This window comes from Schistocerca serialis, chromosome 4 (genome assembly GCF_023864345.2).
Source record: "Schistocerca serialis cubense isolate TAMUIC-IGC-003099 chromosome 4, iqSchSeri2.2, whole genome shotgun sequence".
In the NCBI taxonomy this organism is placed as follows: Eukaryota; Metazoa; Arthropoda; class Insecta; order Orthoptera; family Acrididae; genus Schistocerca; species Schistocerca serialis.
Window position 1 is genome coordinate 860,245,686 of NC_064641.1, and position 20,687 is coordinate 860,266,372.

General features: G+C 40.5%; 1 protein-coding gene across 1 annotated transcript in view; it reads right to left on the minus strand.

The window, feature by feature from the left end:
- LOC126473497 (hemocytin) overlaps positions 1–20,687 on the minus strand; it is a 568,134-nt gene that overhangs the window by 352,919 nt on the left and 194,528 nt on the right. Inside the window, exon 22 of the mRNA XM_050100583.1 lies at positions 17,496–17,646. Within this exon, the coding sequence (XP_049956540.1) occupies positions 17,496–17,646 (151 nt within the window). The remainder of the gene's footprint in view (positions 1–17,495; positions 17,647–20,687) is intronic.

Genomic DNA, 20,687 nt, shown 5'->3' on the forward strand with positions numbered 1-20,687 from the left:
CTGCACACCGCCTCCAGCGTTGGGCTCTTTACTTGTCTCGTTTCAATTATGAGATTCATTTCCGGCCAATGGCTCAACATGCAAATGCTGATGCTCTGTCTCGCCTTCCCATGGTTCCTGATCAGGCATTCGATAGGGACGAACTTTTGTGTTTCCAGCTGGATGTTGCCGACCAGCAGGTTGGGGATGGGTTCCCCATCACTGGGGACAGGCTGGCGGCTGCTACGGGTTCTGACCCTATCCTCTCCCGGGTTTTACGCTGTATTCAGAAGGGTTGGCCACATCGCCCGTCCGCTATGACTTCTGATCCGTTGCGGAACTACTACGCTTTGCGCTACCACCTCACGGCTAGGGATGGTGTTATCCTCCTCTCCACTGACAATGCTTTGCCGCGTGTTGTGGTACCTGTGTTTTTGCGTGCTTCGGTCTTGCGCCTCCTTCACCAAGGGCACTGGGGTGTGTCTCGCACAAAATCTCTGGCGTGCTGTCATGTGTACTGGCCTGGCATCGACTCTGAAATAGTACACATGGTCGCGTCACAGGCCGCGGCCCCGAAGTCATCTTTGTCACCGTAGCCTTCGCCTGAGAAGCCCTGGGAGCGCATTCATGCTGACTTTGCGGGACCCTTTTTAGGTACTTATTGGCTCCTCGTAATTGACGCCTACTCTAACTTTCCTTTCATTGTCCATTGCACGTTGCCTACCAACGCGGCAACCACCAGTGCTCTCGCCCGCATTTTTTCTTTGGAAGGCCTCCCCTCTACTCTTGTTACTGATAATGGTCCGCAATTTGCCTCTTCCGAATTTGCGGATTTTTGTGCTCGTCACTGCGTTATGCATGTCACAGCCCCGCCGTTCCATCCACAATCCAACGGTGAGGCTGAACGACTGGTCCGCACATTTAAGGCTCAGATGCGGAAACTTCTGACTTCTTCTGCTGCTGATGATGCGCTTCTCCAGTTTCTGGCGTCTTACCATTTCACCCTCATGGGTGACCACAGCCCGGCTGAGCTCTTACACGGCCGACAGCCCCGCACGCTACTTCATCTTCTGTGGCCTTCCACTTCACAGCTGCGGGTGCCTTCACTTGGCTGGTTCACCACTGATGACCTCGTCTGGGTATGGGGATATGGCAGGTGGCCAAAATGGGGCCCGGGCCGCATCTTAAGACACCGTGGCAGACGCCTGTATGAAATCCAGACGGACACGGGTGTTGCAGTGCGTCATTCGGACCAGCTTCGGCCTCGTGTGCCAGCAATGCCTGTTCCGAATGCCGCTACACCACCTTTGGCTCTACCTGACGCTTGGCATCTCTCGATACTCACAACGCAGCCCTCTCACTGACATCGCGATGCCAGCACAAGAACGGATGCCACCAGGAGACGTGCCCATGCAGGAACTGGATGACCATCCTCTGTCAGAGCAAATCTACTCGCCTCCTCCTCCAACGGACACCGACACATCGCCCATGTCATATCAACTGGACTGGCCGCAACAGGCAGATTGGTACATGGGGCCCCAGCAGATTCGACCCCTACGTCTCCTGTCATCTCGACCCGTTATCATCAGGGACACTTCCGTCCGTACGGGAAGCCTCCTACTCGAGACTTTACGGCGAGTCAAACAACGCCCATGGATGTTAGCCATCTCCAGTACACCTCCATCAAGACCAGTGCAACAATTTCAAAGGGGGGAAAAGTGTTGTGACTCGCCGATCATTCAAAGCGCCGCCGCACAATTACGCGCGTCCTCCACGTGTGGCGCTGTCTACCAGCCATGCAGCAGCTGCGCCACTGAATCGGCCAGCCGAGCAGCAGCCGCTAGACTGGGACTCAGTGCTCATTCGAATGCTAACGTGTACACATGTCTTGCTTGTCAACTTACTCTGTGACTTATATGTGTTGTGTCGTTCTGAAATATATGTGTTAAACTTGACATTATAACACTCGTGTGTCTTCGTCATAGTCCCATACGGTGGGAATATTGAAACAAATTTGGTTTTTTCATTACTTCTGGATACTGAAGGGACTGTTAAAGGAAAATGTTGGTTTAGCTGCAACAGGGTCCACAACCATAACACATTTTTTGGTAGAAATAAGTTTCCTGCATTGAGTGTTGTTCATTTCCATTTTATTTTTATTTTGTCTGCACATTAGAAAATGGCTACTGTTTGCACTTTAGCAAATATTGTGGGTACAGCTCTCAAGCCTAGACAACCACAGACTGCCCAAGAAACTATATGACTACATTACCAAGGTAAACATGTAAGAGCAAAATGGCAGTTTAATATTAGTTTAATTAGACAATCATAAATAAACTAATGCAATATGAGCTACTTGACTGTTTAATTAAACAATAATGAAATAAACTTTCATTATCACACTGTTGACATGGACAGGTGTTATCCCACAATAACAACCCACTCAAAGCATTAAGTAGCACAGCTGCATCAGATCCCAGCCAATCACTTGTTTGATTACTCATTATCGTGTAGACAACTGCCTCATTGTGGGACTGTGCCACTAACTCGTAACGTGGGTCATTCTCTTGCATGGATCGTAAATTTTTTCTGACTTAGTGCACTGTTTGTTTTATACTACTGCTGCTCACTTGGGTGTATGACAAGGCAATTTATAACTGTGTTAGCTGAAGCAATAATGAAGGAATAGATATGAACTCACAATTGTGAAACAACAATGGAATGGTGCAAAACAATTTTATTTGTGTTTGGCACACTTTATGCATAGTTGTACGCACTCAAGGGTTAATGGGTTAAATATATTGCTTAAAAATGGATACCCAGATGAAACAGCACAGCAGACAAAATAAAAATATAATGGAAATGAATTATAGACAGTGCAGTTGCTATTTGCAGTCCGGCCTCAGCAGAAGAGACAGTGGTCATGTGTGTGTAGTTGTGGTTGTGTGAATGTAGGTGTGTTCTCCATTGTAGAAGAACGCCTTGTGGCTGAAAGCTCAAATGTATAGCAGTCTTTGTACTGTGCCTAATGTCTCCCCTACATGATGAGTGGCAATGTGTCCTTTCCAAGACACTGTCACCAATGCAGGAAGCTCATTTCCTTCGAAAAAGCGTGAGTAATGTATCCTTCTGCCACACCAATCATGCACTGTTCCGTTATCAAAAACTCCATCCTTAAAAACAGTGAAAATTACTAAAGTAACCTTGATTCCCAATTGTAGACAGTAGCCTATTGTCACTACAGTGCAATGAGAAATTATATGTTTATCCAGTATAGTATTTAACAAACTGTCAATATTGTATAGTGACATACCCTAGATTTTACCTGTATTCTACTACATATTACATTATCAATATGTTGTTGTTGTGGTCTTCAGTCCTGAGACTGGTTTGATGCAGCTCTCCATGCTAATCTATCCTGTGCAAGCTCCTTCATATCCCAGTACCTACTGCAACCTACATCCTTCTGAATCTGCTTAGTGTATTCATCTCTTGGTCTCCCTCTATGATTTTTACCCTCCACGCTGCCCTCCAATGCTAAATTTGTGATCCCTTGATGCCTCAGAACATGTCCTACCAACCGGTCCCTTCTTCTTGTCAAGTTGTGCCACAAGCTCCTCTTCTCCCCAATCCTATTCAATACCTCCTCATTAGTTACGTGATCTACCCACCTAATCTTCAACATTCTTCTGTAGCACCACATTTCAAAAGCTTCTATTCTCTTCTTGTCCAAACTATTTATTGTCCATGTTTCACTTCCATACATGGCTACACTCCATACAAATACTTTCAGAAACGACTTCCTGACACCTAAATCTATACTCGATGTTAACAAATTTCTCTTCTTCAGAAACGCTTTCCTTGCCATTGCCAGTCTACATTTTATATCCTCTCTATTTCGACCATCATCAGTTATTTTGCTCCCCAAATAGCAAAGCTCCTTTACTACTTTTAAGTCTCTCATTTCCTAATCTAATTCCCTCAGCATCACTCGACTTAATGTGACTACATTCCATTATCCTCGTTTTGCTTTTGTTGATGTTCATCTTATATCCTCCTTTCAAGACACTGTCCATTCCGTTCAACTGCTCTTCCAAGTCCTTTGCTGTCTCTGACAGAATTACAATGTCATCGTGCAAACCTCAAAGTTTTTATTTCTTCTCCCTGAATTTTAATACCTACTCCAAATTTTTCTTTAGTTTCCTTTACTGCTTGCTCAATATACAGATTGAATAACATTGGATGCCCCTCGACTCTTATAACTGCCATCTGGTTCCAGTACAAATTGTAGAGCTTTCTCTAAGCCTACAAATGCTAGAAATGTAGGCTTGCCTTTCCTTAATCTTTCTTCTAAGATAAGTCATAAGTTAAGTATTGCTTCATGTGTTCCAACATTTCTATGGAATCCAAACAGATCTTCCCCATGGTCGGCTTCTACCAGCTTTCCCATTCGTCTGTAAATAATTCGCATTAGTATTTTGCAGCTGTGACTTATTAAACTGATAGTTCGGTAATTTTCACATCTGTCAACACCTGCTTTCTTTGGGATTGGAATTATTATATTCTTCTTGAAGTCAGAGAGTATTTCACTTGTCTCATACATCTTGCTCACCAGATGGTAGAGTTTTGTCAGGACTGGCTCTCCCAAGGCCGTCAGTAGTTATAATGGAATGTTGTCTACTCCCGGGGCCTTGTTTCGACTCAGGTCTTTCAGTGCTCTGTCAAACTCCTCATGCAGTATCGTATCTCCCATTTCATCTTCATCTAAATCCTCTTCCATTTCCATAATATTGTCCTCAAGTACATCGCCCTTGTATATACCCTCTATATACTCCTTCCACCTTTCTGCTTTCCCTTCTTTGTTTAGAACTGGGTTTTCATCTGAGCTCTTGATATTCATACAAGTGGCTCTCTTTTCTCCAAAGGTCTCTTTAATTTTCCTGTAGGCTGTATCTATCTTACCCCTAGAGAGATAAGCCTCTACATCCTTACATTTGTCCTCTAGCCATGCCTGCTTAGCCATTTTGCACTTCCTTTCGATCTCATTTTTGAGACATTTGATATTCCTTTTTGTCTGCTTCATTTACCGCATTTTTATATTTTCTCCATTCATAAATTAAATTCAATATTTCTTCTGTTACCCAAGGATTTCAACCAGCCCTCGTCTTTTTACCTACTTGATCCTCTTCTGCCTTCATTGCTTCATCCCTCAGAACTAACTATTTGTCTTCTACTGTATTTCTTTCCCTCATTCCTGTCGATTGTTCCCTTATGCTGTCCCTGAAACTCTGTACAACCTCTGGTTAACTCAGCTTATCCAGGTCCCATCTCCTTAAATTGCCACCTTTTTGCAATTTCTTCGGTTTTAATCCACAGTTCATAACCAATAGATTGTGGTCAGAGTCCACATATGCCCCTGGAAATGCCCTACAATTTAAAACCTGTTTCCTAAATCTCTGCCTTACCATTATATAATCTATCTGATACCTTCTAGTATCTCCAGGATTCTTCCATGTATACAACCTTCTTTTATGATTCTTGAACCAAATGTTAGCTATGATTCTACCAGACGGCTTCCTCTTTCATTTCTTAGCCCCAATCCATATTCACCTACTATGTTTCCTTCTCTCCCTTTTCATACTGTCGAATTCCAGTCACCCCTGACTATTAAATTTTCGTCTCCCTTCACTATCTGAATAATTTCTTTTATCTCATCATACATTTCTTCAATTTCTTTGTCATCTGAAGAGCTAGTTGGCATATAAGTTTGTACTACTGTAGTAGTCATGGGCTTCGTGTCTATCTTGGCCACTATAATACATTCACTATGATGTTTGTAGTAGCTTATCTGCACTCCAATTTTTTTTATTCATTATTAAACCTACTCCTGCATTACCCCTATTTGATTTTGTATTTATAACCCTGTATTCACCTGACCAGAAGTCTTGTTCCTCCTGCCATCGAACTTCACTAATTCCCACTATATATAACTTTAACGTATCCATTTCCCTTTTTAAATTTTCTAACCTACCTGCCCGATTAAGGGATCTGACATTCCACGCTCTGATCCGTAGAATGCCAGTTTTCTTTCTCCTGATAACGACGTCCTCCTGAGTAGTCCCCGCCCAGAGTTATGAATTAGGGACTATTTTACCTCCAGAATATTTTACCCAAGAGGACGCCATCATCATTTAACCATACAGTAAAGCTGCATGCCCTTGGGAAAAATTATGGCTGTAGTTTCCCCTTGCTTTCAGCCGTTCGCAGTACCACAACAGCAAGGCCGTTTTGGTTAGTGTTACAAGGCCAGATCAGTCAATCATCCAGACTGTTGCCCCTGCAACTACTGAAAAGGCTGCTGCCCCTCTTCAGGAATCAATATGTGGTAGCATTATTTAATTTCTTTGTGGTACACTGTGACGTCTTGGTGAATTCTGAATTTCCACTTTATTTCTGTGGTAGTAGTTAATTATTCTGTTTAGAGCAGAAAAACTGAGTATTATGTACATGGTAAAATCCACCGATAAATGTTGGGAAGCTTTCTGTTCAACTTAAAGCTGCTACATAAATATTGCAGATCCTCAATCAAACAGAAATACTGTGAGGAAGAGTGTGGGATGAGGCTTAAAGGAACTGATCACACCAAACATTAAAGGAGTATGCTAGGAGCTGAAATTTTCTTGCATGTATGGTACTGTTGTGCTTGTGTTGTTCAGAAGAACAACACAATGTTCCTTCAGACCTGTACGCATGTCCAATGGAACAGGTACTGCAGTGACTACAGCCATTCTGAATTACGTGAAATGTATTCACGGTTGCGAATATGGACAACCATCTGCTGTATAATGGAATGACGATAATGAAAACTTGTGCTGGACCAGGAATCGAAACTGGATTTCCCACTTATCATGAGCGGTTGCCCTACCATTACACTCTCCTCTGAGCATGACTCACAACCATACCCAAACTTCTGTATGTTATCACCCATGTGTCTACTACCTGCACTAACCCTGTACGTTGGAGACATTTCAATTGAAATTCACTTGTCTGGTGTCGCTGGATAAATACAATATTGCAGTGCCTGTGTTGTTGAGAAGTACAATGCCACGTTCCTTTGGACATGCTTGCATGTTTGAAGAAATAGGCACTGCAGCGACTGCAGCCATAATAAAATACATGAAGTGTATTCGCAATTATGGACATGGACAACCAGCAGTTCTATAATGGAATGACAACACTGAAAATTCTCTCCCAGTCTGCCACAGATTTTCATTTAGATTATTCCACTATATAATTCATTTAGATTATTCCATTATACAACTGACAGTTGTTCTAATTTGTAAATGTGAACACATTCCATGTATTTTTTGCATGTGGTACTAAAAAATTAAAAGCAAAACCAATATGAAGTCTACAGGAGTAGAAAGAGAGACTACCACAGACTGTTAAGAGGAGTGAAATTCATGCAGTTCAACAAAGCACATGAAAGCTTGCATAATATATCAAAGACTGTCTCCTTGTTTGTTAAAGCAGATATAGACAACCTCTTAAACTACACAAGAACATCTCAAGAAAGCAATTTATAAGGCTAAACAAATGCACAAAAACAGGTACATAAGTGAATCCACCATGGCCTTGTGAGACATTGTCAAGGGAACACTACAAATCAGTAACTACTAGATACAGCTGGTATATTACAATAACAGTCTAGTACCGAGCGAGGTGGCGCAGTGGTTAGACACTGGACTCGCATTCGGGAGGACGACGGTTCAATCCCGCGTCCGGCCATCCTGATTTAGGTTTTCCGTGATTTCCCTAAATTGCTCCAGGCAAATGCCGGGATGGTTCGTTTCAAAGGGCACGGCCGACTTCCTTCCCCGTCCTTCCCAAATCCGATGAGACCGATGACCTTGCTGTCTGGTCTCCTTCCCCAAATCCAACCAACCAACCAACAGTCTAGTAGCAGGCACAACAAAAATGTATGATACATTTAATCTACACTTCATCAGGATTACTAACAGCTTATCATTAGCACGCATATTCTCTTCTAAAACATTCGAAACGAATAGCACAATAACAGTAAAATAACTTTTTCTAGTACCATCAATGTAGGAAAAGATAGATTGCTAATTACAAAAAAGAAGACATGTTAAGTTGGAGACAGGTATAATTACAAGACACAGTTTTCAGCCACAGCCTTCATAAGTAAAAGACACACACACACACACACACACACACACACCATTCACTGACACAATCAAGCACACCTCATACCCATGCAACCACCAATTCCAATATCTCGGGCCGGAATGCAACTGTCACATGGGATGCAAGCAGCAATCTAGATGGGATGGGGAACAGGAAGGGGAAGGGATAGTAGTGTACAGGTGGGGAGAGAGACGAACGCTGTCTGGTGGAGTGTACAAGGTCTAGAATGCCAGTAGGTGCAGTGTCAGGCAGATACATTGGCAGAGCATGCCAAATAAAATGCCAAATAAACAGGGTGGGAGATGAGAACGGGGAGGCGATGATAGGTCAGAGGTGGTGGAAACTACTGAGTAGAGTTTGTGCAGACAGTATGTCACCATAGGTTGAGGCTGCGATTATTGCGGGAGTGGACCATGTGTTGTAAAAATAACTCCCATCTGCATAGTTCAGAGAAGCTGGTGGTGGAGGGAAGGGTCCAGATGGTGTGGGTAGTGAAGGAGCCACTGAAATCAAGTGGGTTATGTTCAGATGCATGTTGTGCCAAAGGGTGATCCACTTTGCTCTTGGCCACAGTTTAGCACTGGCCGTTCATCCTGGTGGACAGCTTGTTGGTAGTCATACCAATATAAAAACCTATGCAATGATTGTAGCAGAACTGGTAAATGACATGGCTGCTTTTACAGGTGGCCTGGCCCCTGACAGGGTAGGATAAACAAGTGACAGGACTGGAATAGGAAGTGCTGGGTGGGTACATTGGGCAGGTTTTGCACATGGGCTTTCCGCAGGGATATGATCCTTACGGCTAGGGTTGGGATTGGGAGTGGCCTAGGGATAGAATAGGATGTTGTGGAAGTTGGGTGGCCAATGGGACATCACTTTAGGAGGGGTAAGAAGATCTCAGGTAGATTGTTCCCAATTTTAGGACACGATTATACATAATCAAAGCCCTGGCTAAGGTGGTGGTTCAGTTGTTCCAGTCCAGGGTGGTACTGAGTGAAAGGGTTGACAGCTGTCAAAATGCAGGTACTGTTGGTGGTTGGTGAGTTTCATGTGGACAAAGGTGCAGATGGAGACATTAGAGAGAAGGATGTCAACATCTAGAAAGGTGGCATGTTGGGTTGAGGAGGAACACTTAAAGCAGATGGGAGAAGAGATGTTGAGGTTGTGGAGGAATGAAGATAGGGTGTCTTGGCATTGAGTCCAGATCATGAAGACATCATCAATGAACCTGAACCAGACTAGGGGTTTGGTGTTTTGGGAGGCTATGAAGGTCCCCTCTAGATGGACCATAAAAAGGTTGGCATAGGAGGGTACATGCTGGTGCCCAAGGCTGTGCTGCAGATTTACTTGCATCCAAACAAGAAGTTTTGAAAACTATAACGTCAATGAAACAGTCCTATGCTTTTGGAACAGATCAGTCACGCAGCTTTGTAATAAAAAAAGATCAAACTGCAAACTCCCCAAGCACTATATAACAATATCATCTGTTCTCTGTACTCTGTCATTTTTCCTGAAGCTTTCAACTGTTTCATATAGTGTACTTCTTCTGGAGATTACCACACATAAAGAATTTATGACACTAAAAAGAATCTTAAAGATAATGTGAAAGTGCTACCTCATAATACCAAAATCAATATTCAAGTCATTAAATATTTTATCCATTCCATTTATTTATATCTTTGAGACAGTCACATTTATAAAAAAAGTGTCTGCATCAGTTCCAATTAAACAATATTCATTGCTGTCACACTCTAACCGTCAACAACCTCCACCCAAAAAACCACAGGCTTAGCAACTATTACCTCAGTCTGAGATACATGGGGAGCTTGCTTTACAATATATTGGATGTTACCATATGAAATAAAAATGGCTCTTTTAGAAAAACCGTCACAAACTTACTCTTCCACCATAGTTTTTAGTTTGTGAACAACTACATGGAGACCAGAATGAGATTTTCACTCTGCAACAGAGTGTGCGCTGATATGAAACTTCCGTGGCAGATTAAAACTGTGTGCCAGAATGAGACTCGAACTCGGGATCTTTGCGTTTTAGGCAAGTGCTCTACCAACTGAGCTATCCAAGCACAACTCATGAGCCATCCTCACAGCTTCAATTCTGCTGGTACCTCTTCTCCTAGCTTCCAAACTTCACAGAAGCTCTTCTGTGGTTTGCAGAAGAGCTTCTGTGAAGTTTGGATGGTAGGAGACGAGGTACTGGCAGAACTGAAGCTGTGAGGATGGCTCGTGAGTTGTGCTTCGATAGCTCAATTGGTAGATCACTTGCCGCGAAAGGTAAAGGTCCTGGGTTCAAGTCTTGTCCTGGCACGCAATTTTAATCTGCCAGGAAGTTTTACACAGAGGTCAGTTTATATTAGCATGCTACTTTCAATTATTCTAACTACCTATAGCACCTACTTATTCCTGATGATAATACAGTCAAGGGAAATTTATGTATGCATTTGTTTTCACATACGAGGGTTGTTTTTTAAGTAAGGGCCGTTCACGCGTATAGTCCCGTAGTTCGCGCAGACGCCGCAACAAGCCACCGCGCCACTTGTTGGCATCCTTCCCGTTCACACTGATGCAAGTTGCAGCTCTGTAGCTGACGTGTACGCATTGCTGTGGTACTTTATAATGTTTACGATTATTGAATCACCCGCCGCATGTGAGATACGGTCAGTGATACGTTTTTTGACCGCGAGAAGCCTATCAACAGCAGAAATTCATCGTCAGTTAACAGAAGTTTATGGCTTGAATGCAATGAGTGAAGGTAAAGCGCATCAATGGGTTAGAGAGTTTAAAAATGGCCGTCAAAACGTCCATGACAAAGAACGCTCAGGCCGGCCCTCTGTGATCACTGATGGTTTGGTGGCTGCAGTCGAAACAAAGATTCGTGAGGACAGAAGATTCACAATTTCCACTCTTTCTTTGGCATTTCCACAAGCGATTTTCACCTTTTCCGGTACCTGAAACACCATCTTGGCGGGCAGCGCTTCAATGATGACGATGAAGTGAAAGCGGCCGTGAACTCTTGGCTGTCGGAGCAGACGGCCGAATTCTTTGAAGAGGGAATTAAAAACTTAGTTGTACGGTATGACAAGTGCTTAAGTAAACAAGGCAACTATGTAGAAAAATAGGTAAAAGTGTGTAGAATCAGAAAATAAAAGTTTTTTTACAAAAGTATTTGTATCTTTTTTTAAAAATAAAAATGGCCCTTACTTAAAAAAACAACCCTCGTATTATAATATAGTCAAAGTAAAAATATACATTCAGTTGCTTTGGATGTAGCCTAATTGCAAATGAAGAAGTAAGTTTAGAATTCAACATCTAATCGACAAAAAGGCCATTACAGATGGAACACAAGCTTGGAATAGGGATGGATGGAGAAGGAAATTGCCTGTAACCTATAATAAGGATCTCTCTCAGCATTTGCCTCAAGTGATTTGGGAAAAACATGAAAATCTAGGTATGGATGGCTGGACACATATTTGAACAGTTGTCCCCCCTGAATGAGAGTCCAGTGTGGCAACCCATGCACCAACTTGCGACCTATTAACAGTGTGTTTTAACAAGACAGTTCTGAGGCAGTTGTTCTGGTCTTAGTATATGTAATTACCTCACAATGTCCTACAATGTCATGCATTTTAAAGATGAATACAATTTACTGGATTAATAAACAGCAAATAACAAATGATGGAAACATATTACTTAGAAAGGAAGGAAAGGAATTTGTAACTCCCATGAAGTCAGTTTCTTTTTCAGTGAGCACTACATAATTATAATAGACAAACTTATAGGATTAAAGTTATATCAAGGAAAAGAATAGAAAATAATTTAAATGTAATAGGATCTTTATTCATTTTTCCCACAAACGAGACTGAAATTGCAAAAATAATCAGGACAATAAAAGCAAAAAATCCATAAAAGTTTGATTGCATGTCTATAAGAGTAATTAAGCAGGCCTCTACTGTTCACAATCTTTAGTAAAGTTACTGAAATTTTTAATAAATTAGCTTATGGAAGAAAGAAGTTTCCCTGAACACCTTAAGTGAGTCAAGTGATTCACCTGCACAAAGGATGCAAGAAGTATGACCTTGCAAATTACAGACCCCTGAGTGCTATTACCTCAGTATAGAAACAGTCACAAAAGACATATTGGTGCAGTTCACTGGTATAAATAACTTCTTACATGATGCCTAAAATACCTTCTGTAACCAAAGGTTAACCAATAAGTTAATTCAGATTTCAGGAGTCACATAATTATAGCATTAAATAAACAAAACAAAGTCTGTGGGTTGTTTCTAGATCTCCCCAAATGTTTCAGTTGTGTATGTAATGATACACTGTAGCAAAATCTTTATCAATATGGCATGAGAAGGAAAGCAGGTGACATGGTACAATCCTTTGTGAAAAACACAAGACAGCATGTGGAAATAAAACATATAATGGGAAAAAGTGTAAATACCTGCTCTAGCTTCCAACAAGTTAAACACAGTGTGCCTCAAAGGTCAGTATTAGGTCCACTGTTTTTCGTTCTTTATATAACTGATATAAGATTACCAGAGGGTGCAAACGTCATCATGTACACTGATGACACATATATTATAACTAGTAGAAGCAATGATAATGAAAATGAGAAATGACATGCTCTGGCATCACATTTAATCATTCTTCAGTTTTTGATCCTGTATTTTCTTGCAGTCAAAGGCATCCTCAAGGAGGAGGCGGGTTAAAGGGAGGGGGGGGGGGAGGGGTAAGAGAGGCATTTACACTCTCCCCTCCCCACCCCACCCCACCATTTCTCTGGAATCTGGAGTAAACAGTTTTTATACATTACAGAATCTTCATAGACCTTAAGGAGTGATTTCTGATGAGTGGATAACCACGAATTCTCTGAGATATAATATTATGTATTTTGTGTCACCAACTGGATTTAGCTTTTGTGGCATTACATGTCTCGAAATTGACTAACTTATTTACATCAAAAATAGCAATTTTGGAGTCTTGCACCCCTCCCCGCCTCTCCAGGGAAATTTCTGCAGGTGCCAATGCCTGCAGTGCTCTAGTGGGGCTTGTAATTTATTAAATTCTATTAACTTTTCATGGAGCTATTCAACCTCTCCATAAGAAAGTGAGCATGTTAATGCACAGACTTAAATGATTTCTACAGAATGTATTCTGTTTATTTGTAAAGCAAGTCTTGCTATTATGTCTCAGATTCCTTCTATATATTTTTAATCTTCTTGTTTATAATTAATCTTACATCTGCAGTTTCCCCCTGTTGAGTTCCTCTGTAGTAAAACTATGACCTGACCTCCATTTGGTCTTCATTTTTTTGGCGTACATTTGAACCACTGTCTCCGATTTCATCTCATTTACTTTTTGTTCCTCAGTTCTATGACACTATCTATGTAGTTGCAAAAGTATCTGGGCATGTCTCATGGCCTGATGCCACTGTTTGTATTTTCTCAGTTCACTACTCTGAATACACTTTCACAGTAGCCAGGATACTGATGTCCCAGAAACTCATGTGTTAGAAGGGCCTTCAACAATCATAGCCACAGTATACATGTGAGTGTACTTAACATCAGCACAGCTATACTCATATGAATTTCAGCCCTGGACTAAGTACTTATGAACTGCAGAGCCTGAGACCAACACCACCAGTTCAAATGCTGATCACTTGTCAACAGAGTCCTCTAGTTGGTGATAAATACTATTATCTGACAACTCAAGTCAATCTTTTCGTCACCTGTCATAGATTTGAGAGAATAGCAGATTCTGAGTGACCATACTGTCTGCAGTGTGGGTTCGTAAGAAGCCTAATTGCATTTCTTCCCCACAAAGTGATCCATCAAGATTGTTACCTTAGGTTTTCCATGATTTCCCTAAATTGCTTAAGACAACTAACAGTTGCACACCGTGAACATTTGTACTTGGGGTTGGTATCTGTTCTGTTAGCACCCTTAATCATCACAAAGATTTAATTAATGTCTCTCCCCATAGTTCTTAGTACAGTGATGTTTTGTAGCCTTAGATGCCTGTTTATGAGAAAGTGATACAAATATCTTAGTGAGAGACAGGGATATACTAAGATAATCCAAAATACCCTACAACATTCCACAATTCTTGCAAGTTACTGATGATCAATCCATCTGCAGTGAACATATGTTTCAACAATACATTAGTCAAAGTTCAGTAAGTCAACAGAACTTGATAAAAATGAAACATTTCTACAAAATTTGTAAGTTGTGAAGAACAAATAGCCACTTACTCAGCAGATAGAAATTTTCATGAATATTTCTTTCACTAATAGTAAATTCAAGATTTATTATTATAGCAAGCAACCTACATCCAGTGAGGCCTGGCATGAAGTTGGCGTTCCACAACATCCCAAAGGTGTTCTATAAGATTCAGGTCAGGACTCTGTGCAGGCCAGTCCATTACAGGGATGTTATTGTTGTGCAAAGTTTCCGCCAAAGGTCGTGCATTATGAACAGGTGCCCGATTGTGTTGAAAGATACAACTGCCATCTCCAAATTGCTCTTCAACATTGGGAAGCAAGAAGGTGGTTAAAACATCAATGTATTCCTGTATTGGGATACTGCCATGCAAAACAACAAGGGATGTAAGTCTCCTCCATGAAAAACATGACCACACCATAACACCAATGCCTCCAAATTTTACTGTTGGCACTACACACAATGGCAGATGATGTTCACCAGGCATTCTCCATACCAACACCCTGCCATCAGATTGCCACATTGTGTACCGTTATTCGTCACTCCACACAACATTTTTCCACTGTTAAATTGTCCAATGTTTACAATTTTTACACCAAGCAAGGCATCATTTGACATTTACTGGTGCAATGTGTGGCTTATGAGCAGCTGCTCACCATGAAACCCAAGTTTTCTCACCACCTGCCTAACTGTCATAGTACTTGCAGTGGATCCTGATGCAATTTGGAATTCCTGTTGATGGTATGGATAGATGTCTGCCTAATACAGATTACAACCCTCTTCAACTGTCAGTGGTCTCTGTTAGTCAACAAACAAGGTCGGCCTGTATGCTTTTGTGCTGTATGTGTCCCATCATGTTTCCACTTCACTAACATACGGGAAACCTTGGACCTAGAGATGTTTAGGAGTGTGGGAATCTCATGTACAGACATATGACACAAGTAACACCCAGTCACCTGACCACATTCGAAGCCCGTAAGTTCCGCGGAGTGCCCCATTCAGCTCTCTCAAGATTCTAATGACTGCTGAGGTCACTGATATGGAGTGGCAGCACAAGGCACCTAATATGCAAAACACATGTTTTTGGGGGTGTCCAGATATTTTTTATCACATAATGTAGAAAAATCATCAGACAGTTCATATTCAGACAGCTCCTACTCTTCTACTGGGTGACACAGAATAACGGGAATGTTTGAAATGAGTAGTGGCAGCCATGGGCCGGTGGCAGCACTGCAGGTTCATGACAGTTAGCGAGTAAACAGTCCACCATTTCAGTAATCATGGATCAGTGGAACAGACAACAGCATATGTTAGCCATAAAAATGTTTTATAAAAACAATAATAGTTTGGTAGTGGCACAGAAGGAGTTTTGATGTTTTTATAATTTAGGACATCATGATGCTGTTCCGTCAAAACATTCAATAAGATGTTGGATCAATAACATTGAAGAGACTGGATCTGTCCCCAAGAAGAAACGAACATGATGACCAAGAAGTGTGCATTCTCCAGCAAACACTGATGTTGTACGCAAGTCTGTCTTACGGAGCCCACGGCATTCAATTCATAAGCAAGCAGCAGTGGTAGGAATGTCCCAGGAGAGTGTTCACAGAATTCTTCATCTTGATTTAAAATTTCATCTGTTCAAACCACAGATGGTGCAACAATGAAGGACAACAATTACTGGTTACGATTAGGATTCTGTCAACAAATGATAAAAATAAACAATAAAAATGAATTTCTAAAAATGTTGTGGATGTCAGATGAGGCACATTTTCATCTCACAGGTTATGTGAATAAACATAACTACCATTACTGGGCAAACACAAATCCCAATGACGTTCAAGAGTGCCCTTTACATGGTAGTAAAGTGACAGTATGGTGAGGTGTTTCATCACATGGGATTATCGGAAAAATGAACAAGGAAACACAATAACTGTCAATGCTGATCGTTACATGGAGATGTTATAAACTTTTGTTACACCTGCATTGAACAACTTTCCAAACATTCAAGAAGTCTGGTTTCAACAGGACCGAGCAACATCACACACTGCATGGCAATCAATGGCAAGACTTGTTTGGCAACCATGTGATCTCACTATTCGGTAACATTCCCTAGCCCCCTAGATTGTCAGATTTATCCATTTGTGATTATTTTCTTGTGGGGCTACCTCAAGAGCAAAGTCTACAAGACTTGACCAAGAGCCCTGGACAAGTTAAAACAAAGAATTCGGGATGCAGTTTACAGTATCCCAGCTGAGATATTGCAGTAGTCAATGAAGAATCTCAACAACAGATTTCACGAGTGTATTCATACTGGAGGACACCATCTTAAGGACATAATTCTTAAAAAAATGATAAATGCCACTAATGTTTCATAAATGGCAAAGTTGTAAGGTTTCAATTACTATGAATGCAATTTCTTTCCTTCATCACTTCTAGTTTTATTGGATTGGGAAATGTTCACATTTTTCTGTGTCACCATATATAAGAAGACTCTGTGACACTTCTTTAATCTTTCACTTTTCACTATATTTTTAGTTCACACTGCCCTACTGTGAAAAGGTTGCAAGGAACTGTCTATCATTTAAGGTAGTATTGCACTAAATAGTATATAATGCAGAAAAAGCAAAGAACTGATCACCAACGCCTTCTTATCCTCATACATATACTAGAGATACATCAGTTTGGTGGCTAGTAGCTGTTTAACAAATTCTTTATATCAGTTTGTACCAAAATTAACATTTTCATAGTTCTTCCTAGACATCTTCATTACTGAATACATAATTTTACAGAACTTATCTCTTCATTTACTTCTTTTTCTTTCTTTTTTACATTACCACAGTTCCATTGTTATCCCTGTTATCACTTCAATAACAAAGAACAATGAGACAAAACTTATAATTTATTTTTATTTTTATGTTACCAAAGTACTTCAACAATAAGCATTAAGGCAAACCTACATGATATTCAATGCTTAAGTCTTGTCATAAAAGCAGGTCAGAAAATCATATTACAGAAATTAATTCCAAGTATGGTTTCAAAATATCCTTGTAATTCTAATACATACCTTACAAGTACGGACTTCTGTGGGAGAACACATCGTAAATTCCTCACCAAGGTCAGCTCGGCATTTCTTTAGGCTTGCAGTTAGATTACCATGTTGTTTTTGCTCTTCTGGTGTTGCAGGTCGACATGACCATTTTGCAGCAGAACACTCACTGATGAAAACACATTCATTATTAAGTGGTTCTATGCATTAAACTGACAATTATTATAAAAAAAAACAATGCTGATTATTTAGTTAGTGCTACATCATACAATACATAACATTAACAGAAAATTGAGAGAGTTGGAGTTTAATATCTTATTGATGACATGGTTATTATGGATGGATCACTTGGTTGGTTAGACATGGATGGAGAAAAAATGGCTGTAGCTTATTCAAAGAAACTAGCTTAGAATTCAGATGAAGTAATTTAAGACACTAACAAATTAGTACTTCACACTTCATCAGCCTTTATGATATCATAACAATCCTACAAGAAACTGCAAGTTTTCATAACTTGCCAAACTGAAAAAGTGATTAACAGATATAAGCAACAAGAATTTAAGAGACTCTGTTCAGGAAATGAGAAGTAGGCATTTGGTCTCACACAGCAAAACTGATGTACAGAGGGAGCAGAGGTATTTCATGAATGTTTGTGGATGAGCAGTGTTGTTTTACAGGACTAAGATGGTGGGTTGTATGGCTTGGTGGAATTTGAATGAACAGTTGGACTATCTTTGTGAAAGGAAGAGTGCAGCTGGAAATGGGAATTCTGATGATCAGGAAAATGGGTGGGAGGGATTCCCTGAGCTAGGCAGCAAGAGTTCCATGCCAGTTCTATTTGCTGGATAGTGCTTTGCCTCCATAAACATTATTAGATTAAATCATGGATTTTTCATCGATTTATAGACGCTCATCACTGGTACATCACTGCAGCACATGTATACAATAAAATAAATCCCATATTAAAGTCACATGAGCCAAATAAAGAACACATCATAAGGATAAGAAAGTCATGTAAAGACTGATGTGTTTAAGTCATACATTTATCCAAACACCGAATGTGGGTTGTGTGGCCAAATTAGTATGTAAGTATTTTTTCAGGAAAATATCGTCAATATCAAGAAATAAAAACACAGTTTGGTGAAGAATATACAGTGCAACAAAAATTATTGGTCATTTTTCAGTACAAACCCTAAAAATAAACATTGAAAGCCACAATGTACATTAAATGTACATTAAATTAATAAGAATATAATAAATCAAAATAATATAAAATGTATGGCAAAGAGAATAAGAGCAGAATGTTTTTTGCATAATTACATAAAATTAACATTTTACATAAACAATTACACTACAGTTTTTTCCTGTAAGATTTAATAACTATTTATTGCATCTGACCTAAGCAAAAACTCACATGTTATAACATGTTTAGCATGAGATATTTGAAAACAGCATCCTTGAACATGATAATATAACTACAGACTGAATAATAAAATCTGTTTTCTCTGCTCAAATGTACACATATGGCCATGTTCTTTCATGCCAGTGCTGCACAAACTGTAAGATCTTCTGCATGGAAAACTGTATAGTCTTGTCTTGTTATGGAAATACAATGAGTACATTGATCAGTTAAAACAGTATGACCACCTGCTTAATAACTCATTGGCCCATCCTTGGAACAAACAAACAAAATACAGCAGTTAATCTGTGTAGCATGGATTTGAAAAGTCCTCTGGAAGCATGTGCACCAGATGCCTGCATCCAGGTCACACAATTCTTGTACAGTATGGGCCAGTGGTTTATGGGTACAAAGTTGGCTCCTGGTAGCACAGAAGGTATGTTCCAGCTGGTCCAGAAAGGCAAAGTTTGTGCCCAAAACATTGATGTAAGCTCACGCTCATTCTACCCAAACCACTCCAGCACAATTCTAGCCTTGTTGCTCCCACCAGGCTGAATCCATAGTGCAGTGGACGTTTTAGCTTATCAACAAATGACCACTAACCTGGTGCAATATAGAATACAGTTAATCTGACCAGAAGATACACTTCCACTGATTCATAGTCCAGTCTCAATGCCCCATGTTCAACAACACAAGCCAAACTGTGTGCTCTGAAATACATACACTTGTAATAGCATTGTACTTTGTCATCATATCTTGCCACAGATCACTGTCTACCCTGCTTTAAAGAGCTGTCAAGTCTATGATCTGAACATCCTGTGAAGAACTATAAACATCCAACAGCTCGTTGCCTACTCTAGTTTCACCATCCTTCAACCACTTTCTGCATATGCTTAGGGCAGTGGCATGGAACAGCCAACTAGTGTCACAATTTCTTAGATACTCATTCACAGGTAACAATCTGGCCTCTTTCAAAGTAGCTAATGTCATGGAATTTCCCCATTTGTAACCCTTATCATTGCTGGAATGATTCCCCATTCATCTGTACTGCACTTACATACTTTTGGTACGCCTGCAATGGCATCTGGTGGCATTCAATCTCAGTGTGGGCAGTGATATAATGCTTTGGCTCATCAGCGTATATTTTCATCATAATGAAAAGCAGTGGGGTTCAAACCTGTATCCATTAGTTCCAATGCTTCATCACAAGACAACAGGAAATGTTTTTGAGAAAATGAAAGTGAAGAAGATATTTTCTGATCAAAGCACTGTAATTTAGCATGAGAGATCAAACTATTTGCAAGATGTTCAAAAATGGTTCAAATGGCTCTGAGCACTATGGGACTTAACTTCTGTGGTCATCAGTCCCCTAGAACTTAGAACTACTTAAACCTAACCAACCTAAGGACATCACACACATCCATGCCCGAGGCAGGATTCGAGCCTGCGACCGTAGCAGTCCCGCGGTTCCGGACTGCGTGCCTAGAACCACTAGACCACCGCGGCCGGCCGCAAGATGTTCTGCTGAAAGCTAGCACACCGCTATGCACGAATTCTTTACTTAAAAAAAAAAAAAGAACAGTTACAACAAACAAAAGTAATTGGTAGGGACCAGAACAATTTCTATTTTGCGATAAATGTGAAATATATGCAAATTCTGCCTTAAAACGTGAAAACGCAAAATTACTTAATAGATGCTGTTTCATAGTGAACTGTATCCATATCAGTTATTTATCAGAGATAGTTTCAAATAGCTTTATTTTCTGCATACACAGCATCAAAAATATAGGCAGTTACTGGCACTGTACATC